Source organism: Elaeis guineensis, chromosome 15 (genome assembly GCF_000442705.2).
Source record: "Elaeis guineensis isolate ETL-2024a chromosome 15, EG11, whole genome shotgun sequence".
NCBI lineage: Eukaryota > Viridiplantae > Streptophyta > Magnoliopsida > Arecales > Arecaceae > Elaeis > Elaeis guineensis.
In genome coordinates, this window is record NC_026007.2 from 73634274 (window position 1) to 73642386 (window position 8113).

Below are 8113 nucleotides of genomic sequence, written 5' to 3' on the forward strand. Positions count from 1 at the left end.
ATCAGGTAGACCACATTTGGATCTAGCCATGATAGAGATGGAAATCTTGGCAGCGACCCTCTCTTGACACTGATTCCATCTCAGAAGGCCCGAACAAGATAATGTAACTGGCATATGAGTTCATATAGAAGCTCAAAGTAGATCACAGCTGATACCTTGCAAATCTGCACCAAGTACAGGCTAAAACATGGATTCGTTGTTGTTGAGTAAAAAGTAATTGGATAATTTATGGTAAATTATTTTACTATATATAGAACCAATAATCAGTGAGACAGGGAAGGGTCTGATGAGATCACACCATCCCTCCATCACAGAGGAGGTGAAAAAAATGATTTCCATCTGGACTGTAGTTGATAAAGACTCGGATCTTCAAGCCCTTCAAACCATCCAATAAACATGCCATTACAAATATCTATGATGAACAGTTGGGACTGTGACGAGAGTCACCGATTACTATTCACCAGAATTCAATCTTCAGCCAGAAAACCCTTCAACAGAAGTTACCGCTCGTCGGTAGTCACCGCTTGCCATAGAATTTTTATCAAGAACAGAAATAATTGATTTAGTCAGATGAAAATATTGACATTTGCTATATATATATATATATATATATATATATATATATATATATATATATATATATATATATATATCTGTGTGTGTGTGTAGTTATGGTTGTATGAATTCTATTAGGTTATATTTTTTTCTCTCTCCTTATCCAGACAATAATCTCTACTGCTTTGATTGCTTGTATGTTTTGCTCAAGGAAAACTGGATAAGGAGAGACAAACACAGAACCTAATAGAGTTCACAGCAATTGTTTGAGATCGTAACTCAGACTAAGAATCCATTGAACACTCAAAATGGTAACGATTATCCATCTGTCTATCTGTGAATCTATCTCTGTGTTTTGCTCAAAAGATGCTTGATGAGCGAGAGAAAAAAATAGAGCCTCTAAAAGAGTTCATACAACCATAGCAATTGTTTGAGACCGCAGCTCAGGCTGAGCATCCATTGAACACTTGAAATGGTAATGATGTATTTATTGCTATTCTCCTAGGACCTGCATCTACTAAGGCTCTGCTGGGTGTCCTCAAGCTATAAAACATGGATGAGGACTGAGCCGGGATCCTTCCTAGAAAATCAATCAGGCCAAACAACATAAATGAATTTGATAGCAATCACCAGTCATCCTGATTCGATTAAAAAGGACAGAATAAATTATAGATCAATGACGGTCGAAGTAGAGCACAATCAGCATCTCAGGTTCTATTCAAGCCCAATGGTGCAGCACTGTGACAAGAAACTGGAAGGGGGGACCGATAGATACTGCTGCTATTAGCTGGGTAGATGGAATTATATTAATGGCTTGCGGCAACAGTAGGAGACAGAAAAAGATGAATGGTAGGGTAGCAACAAAGGGAAATCTTCAAGCCAACCATTGAAACATAAATGAGTGCAAATAAAAACAATGAATTAGAGCAGCATGTTAAATTGACAACCACTGCAGTCCACCATCAGGGTCAGGGCCATGTTGACCTTGACCGACATGCTTTGAAAGATACCATCAGAATGCATCACCAAACAACTGGAGTGCATCGTACATAAGAACATTGCCAACCTCTTATACTGCTAAAACCAAGGGCCAGGGACGCTCGTTGAGCAATCAGCACTTTTCCCTTTGGCAGATGAAAAGTGATGCCCAACAGCCAGGCTCTTGTTGCAAGAACATTGCAAGTCGTTCAATAAGATGGTTCCAGTTGGCACACTTCCTATAGATAGAGAACAGATGGACGGAGAGGCTTATGGTGCGAAAGCAACCAGTATCAAATATCAAATACTGGTGGGACTTTCGGTCCTATAATTATAATCTAATGACAGGTTGTCTATCCCTACAGGACATGTAACAACCTATCCACAGGGCCCTGAAATTGTCTGTCCATGGAAAGAGGAACCTGGAACCCAGTACTTGATTAATCTCACTCGATGTTTCAGAAATGAAATAAGACATCATATTCCCATGCAATGTACTTAGAAGGGAAAGAACACAGTGAATCAACCCTCACAAGCCTTTCATTCACACACAGAGTTTGCTGTTGAAGGAAACTCTCAAGCGATATCTAACAGTGAATTCTCTATTTCCTTATTGTTCTAAGAGAGGAATAAAACACCATGGCCTTCACTCAGTTTTAGCTATTTCAGTTTCCTATCTTCACGCCCTCCATCACCAAGTCCACTTAACATGTTTTCATATTGCAGCAAAATCATTAAAGAAACCCTTAGAGGATCACAATAAACACTTTGCAACAAAATCTGACAGTATCCACACATACAGCGACAATGGTCATAGAGCATCACAGATCTGCCAAGGACTGTAACACAACCGCATTAGCAAGACACTCTTTCTAAAAATGCATAAGCTATTCTAACGATCCATATACAATCACATGCGACTAACAAGTTCAAAGAACGGCATGCTGAAGTCTCCATTATCTAAATATGCAGCAGTAATTAAAGTCTACCATGCACAGGAACAATGTACCAAGATATAACAAACCCATATGGGTTCTGAGCACCATTGTTCCGGCAGCCGAAAGAGAGCAGGTAGTCTTTTACCAAATAACATACATAACCAACATAAAGGTTAACAGAGACGCTAAAGCTAAATAGGTTAGATCCAGATATCTATAAAATGGTGGAATTAAGAAGGGGTACCAGCAGCAGGTCCGTTCAGCATCTTGTTAACCTTCTTGAGGAGGCCCTGCATCTCACCCACTAAGTTATCCCTTGCCTCTGGCTTCAGCCCATCAGAAGACCCTGTTTCTTTTGCTGGGGTAGAAGAACCAGTCAGAGAATAGATCATCCTCTCAAGGCTCTTCCTTATGTAAGGAAGTGGAGGCTTTGGAACGGGAATAGGAGATGATGGTGGTGAGCTTATTGCAGGTAGATAACGGAGGCTGTAAGTAGCATATGGGGCCCCAAAAATTCCCGTCTTGTCTAAACTATTGAAGGCCTTTTCTGCTTCGGTGCTCTTGGCAAACACAACACGAGCACTGCCAGTCTCTTGCAGCAGCTCTGTCTCGGACTCAATCAAGACCCCATACTGGCTAAATGTGGAGACGAGCTCATCCCTGGATGGCAGAGTGATGCCTGGAGCAAATTTCATCTGAAGAGCTGCTGGATTCCCATAGATATTTCCATTCCTCTTCCTCCTTTTCCGCCCATATTTACCTTCATTCGGACCGTTAATAACCTCACGGTCCAAATCTAGCACAGGCAAACTATTAGGTACATTTTTGCTTTTCCTCCCTCTCTGCCCAGACTTACCTTCTCGAGACCGACCGCCAAACTCGTGACTTGGTTCCACCGGAGATTTTCCATTAGCAACTTCCTTGCTCCTCACCATCTTCTGCCCCCCTACCTTAGCTGCTGCTTCTGATGAATTGGGAGGCTCGTCGCACAAATTCGGGATGGTTTCACCATTAGCACCATGCTTGCCTTTTCTGTATTTCCTCGCCGGTTTACTTCCCACCGGAACATCTAAAATCTGGGGTTTATTCAAATTAACCACAGCTTCAAAGTGAGTGCTCGTCTTTCTCTTCTTTCCCACCTTACCTTGCTCAGAGTGATTGGCTGAATCAGGACCCGGACCTCCACGAGCCCCATCCTTCTTTTGCTTCCTCTTCCCCTCAGATTTCCGCCAATCCACCACATCTTTATTCGCAGTTTTTCCATTTATCCTACAAGATTCAGCCTGGTGTTTTTGGTAAGCCGCAAACTCGGAGCCATTAGAGTACATCGAGCTTCTGTATGTGGCAAAGAAGCCCCTGATTGTCTTGGCCAAACGATTCCATTTCAGGTGAAGCGGATTAACTGCTGTGCAGAGGAACTCTGCAAGAATCTCATGCGCCGAAGTGCTGTCGACTTTGATCGGAGAACTCATCCCATCCTCTTCCACTTCCTTCTGAACCGTGTCACTGCCGCATCTCAAAATCGTTGGGGACTCAGGTGGCAAAGCCCTAGAGGAATCAATACTCATCCTTGGCGTCTTCGTCTCTGCACTCCTCGGTGAGGCCAAATACTTTGTATTCCCGCTCAAGTAAGTGTAGGGAGGTGACAAATACTTGCTCTTCTTCCGCTCCCGTCTTCCCAAACTGCTCTCTTCGTCAGCCTTAACACCACTATGTTCCATCTTTGAACCTTTCTCCTTCTCATTCTTCTTCTTGTGCTTCCCCAGCTCGACTTTCTCCTTCACCTTGTCCTCTTCGCCATCACTGACCTCAACAGCATCCAAATCCATCTCCGCGATGAGCTTCGCCATGCTTCTCTTCTTCCTGCTCCTGAACGATTTCTCAGCTGATATCTTCGGCGCTTTCACGGCACAGCTCCCCGTGGTCCAATACTCCTCCTCGTCCTCCTCCTTGCCGTCAGTCAGATCCCCTGGTGGGACATCAAGATCAATCTTGTCCACCAGCTCCATAATCCCCCGGCGCCGGTAGTACCCAGCCATACCATGGCTCCATCCCTTCCCGAATGCCATGATCCAACTCTTCAGCATCACGCCTTCCAGCATATCAACCACCGAAACATCACGAGCTGCATGACGAAGATGCTCGAGGAACTCCAAAGGCGCGAAATTTACTACCGGAGCCCTCCCCACCTGGCCTCTGGCACTCGCCGGCCGGGCCTCCGGGGGCATGCAGTGGCAAGTAAGCTCGAGCTCGAGGCACCGCCCGATCTCCCCCAGGGCGTCCTCCACGGCGCCGACGAAACTCTTGGAGCTGCTCTGCTTCACCATCCGGTGGAACTCCGGCACCAAGGGCCTCAGTTGCGCAGGTTGGCGCCATGCGACCGTGTCGTCCCCGAAATACGACACGAGAACCGACCGGTCCCTCCGGTGGACCGTCTTGGCATGATCCGAAGCTCGGGAGGGGTCGTACACCTGCCCCGGCCACCATGGATGGCTCTTGATCTTCCCCCACACGAAATCACCGACGGCGAAGGAGTGCCGCTCCACCTCCTCCTCGGCCTCGCCGGCCTTCAGCGGAAACCCCATCCCTAGGGTTTTAGCTTCAGCTCCCGGCACCGGAGCTAGGGCTTCTCCCGCCGGCAGTTTCGAAACCCTAGGTCCCACGAGCTCCCCTAGGTTCTGCGATTCGGGGGGCTTCTTGGCGGAATCCTCGGCTAGGGTTTCAGTAGACCCTAGGGTTTCCATATTGGGAATTTTTTTTTTTTTGGGTGAGCAAGGACTAACAGAACAAAACAGGCAATGTAGGGAGAGCTCAACGGCGGACTTCGGGTGAGAGAAGAGTCAGGGACATGGGGTCAAAGTAAAACGGGAGGACGGGGAAGAGGGGGCGGAGGTAAAACACTGCCTGGAGACGAGGGGTTATTTGGAATATTCTTCGCAACTAGCGGAGCAAGCGAGCGAGAGAGTGAAAAATATCAGCGGAGGGTCCACAGGGTGGAGGGCAGGGTTGCGACAACGTTGCGTCGGACGGATGGCCATAATGCCGTTGCCTCCACATTGGCACCAGGGCATAGCCCCGTTCAGAAATACGGGTTTGGACAGCACTCAGCTTGTCAAGCTAGTCATCTATTGCCACGTCCGCAGATGGAGGTCCGACCCTAAAATATCTTGGTGATGTTCGGGCTTCTGCATTACTTCACTTTTCGGTATCCGACAGCTGATCCCATCTTGATCGTACGGATCGACAGAGAAGGATTGCGATAACTCATGAGAGGATTGGCATGGCTTATACGAAGTTGGTGCAATCACAATGCGCTACGAGAGAATGGACGAGTTGGTGAGGTTACCAAAGAGTTAAGTTTTGGGAAGGGAGAAAGTTTACAGTTGGTGGGAGAGCAGGTGTGTACACCTAGTAAATACCTAGTCAGTAAATATAATGTATTGTCCAAATCAAGAAAGAAAACGGTATGCATTAATGTTCTTTGTATTATTTTGAATGCGATAAGAAACATAGAGAAACCGTAGTTGAGACATGTCTCCCCTCTTCTATACGGAATCAAACTCGTTACGTATAAAAAAGTGTTAGGGTGCGGACCTGAATATGTAGTCCCTTACCGAACAGCAGATGCAAGTGCATTGGACAACATAGTTTTAAGCTACCTAAAATGATATCTGTACCAGGAGTATAAACGGGGAAAACAACTCCATGGTAATGTACAGAGAATGATGTATCACTCCCACGCAGGGATGAGCATGATCCGATTTAAACTAATTTTATGCTTAAATATAAATCGAATCGGTCCTAAACAATTTGATATTACTAGAAACTAAATCGAATCAATAGAAGATTGAAATCAAATCAAACCAATATGATTTAAACGGTTTGATTTGATTTGATTTACCAATTTATATTATTATTATTATTTTTTTATTTTATTTTGTGATTCATGAAAATTTGTTTCTTTTTCACATAAGAGTACCACGAAGAGAATTTATCAAGTAAAATGATTTAGATGGACATAAGATGTTGTCACTCAACAAAATGAAATTCGTAAACAAACACCATCATTAAAAACTAAGATAAAGACTTCAATACATTACAAAAAATAACAATCCAGTAAGTAAGTCACTTAGAGTCTCAGATTAATCAACACAAAATCAAATTGATAAATAATACCATAAATTCAGAATTATTTTCTAATACATTAATACTCCAATATAAATAACACCCTAATCAAAATGACGTCGTTTTATAAAAACGGTCCGATTCCAAAATGATTTTATTTACTGACAAATTTGAACCAATCCAAATTTATTTTTTATATATCAAAAACCAACCAAATCAAATCGAATAAAATTTTAAACCAAATCAAATCTATGGTTTGGTTCGGTTTTACCGGCTTGATTGGTTCAGATTCGACTTTTGCTCGCCCCTACTCCCACATGTAATAAGTCAAACTGGCATTTTTCTTTTTGCTGTGATCAAATCCAAAAAGGATTGTTACCACTGGGAGTTGATCTAACTATTGAGCTAATTGGTGCACTCGAGGGCGCGATGAGATGCTGCATGAATTGAGAGAGTTGGCTAGAGATTTTAATATGCCTTTTTAATTAGAGGATGACGGTCGTCGGGATCGCATGCAGTCATAGTTGGATCAATTGCACCCAATCAACGGTGAAAAGAAAGAAATTATGATCGGATCTTCAATTCAACACCAGACCTAATCCTAAAACATCATATGTATGGTAACCTTCTTGTTAGAGAATGTTTGATAGAGAACCTTCCGATGCTTAAGTAACATAATTTTTCGAAAAATAATAAAGATGCTGTATAAGTGGCAAAAAAATAAAAACTTTATAGCACAAAAATCTTAGAATACAGATTTTAGTTTTTAATCATAGATTTTTCACTTAGATTTTTCTAGAGTCTTTTTGGATCAGTGGGCGAGAGCCTGTACCAATCACTATGAAACCTAAGAACATGCAAATCAGCTGTTATGAATAATCTTTCATATATTTGATATATATGGAATGATCTTCCGCATGCCAAGTTTTGCTTATCTCACATCCGTTTGCCATCCGAGGGCAATTATAGTCAGACGATGGGAGTTTTAGGCATCTACGTTCGTCCTTGGACCAGCCATATGATGAAAATTGATTGGTTGAGATGAAGGCTCCGTAGAAAGCACGTGATAAGTTATAATTGGTCATTCTATTATGTTCGTTGTGAGCAGTTTTGAAATGTATCAAGAGCTACATCCCAATATTGAATTTGCATTGTATTTTCTTAAATATTAACATAATAATGATCTGATTTATCTAATATGATGTCACCTTGGATGATGCACCATTTTTACTTGATGTTGATTGTTGAACCGTCAAGATGGATACTTGTATCCAGTTAAGGGACAGATTGCATCCTTGGTTCCAGAGAAGGATTCACACTCCTGCATTCCTTCGCATTAATCCATCATTGGATTGTGCAATAGTGGCTTTACGATCCGTGCAGATAAATTAATGAAGGAGTTTGCAAGATTTGAAATCTGTGCATGATGGAATCCAATGGTCAATATCGTAAGAAAAAAAAAAAACAATCATTCCTTCGCGCGAAAGATGCAACCCAAAATCCCCAATTTAGCATTC

At 42.9% G+C, this 8113-nt stretch overlaps 1 protein-coding gene across 1 annotated transcript; it reads right to left on the reverse strand.

Moving 5' to 3' along the window:
- Positions 1 to 2461: 2461 nt before the first annotated feature.
- Positions 2462 to 5431, reverse strand: LOC105058741 (uncharacterized). The gene has a single exon (XM_010941764.4). It carries the CDS (start codon positions 5213 to 5215, stop codon positions 2702 to 2704), a length of 2514 nt encoding a protein of 837 aa, XP_010940066.1. The 5' UTR covers positions 5216 to 5431; the 3' UTR covers positions 2462 to 2701.
- Positions 5432 to 8113: the final 2682 nt, after the last annotated feature.

Coding starts and splice junctions, on each gene's coding strand:
- LOC105058741 (XM_010941764.4), bottom strand. CDS start 5,215: ATGGAAACCCTAGGGTCTACTGAAACCCTAGCCGAGGATTCCGCCAAG.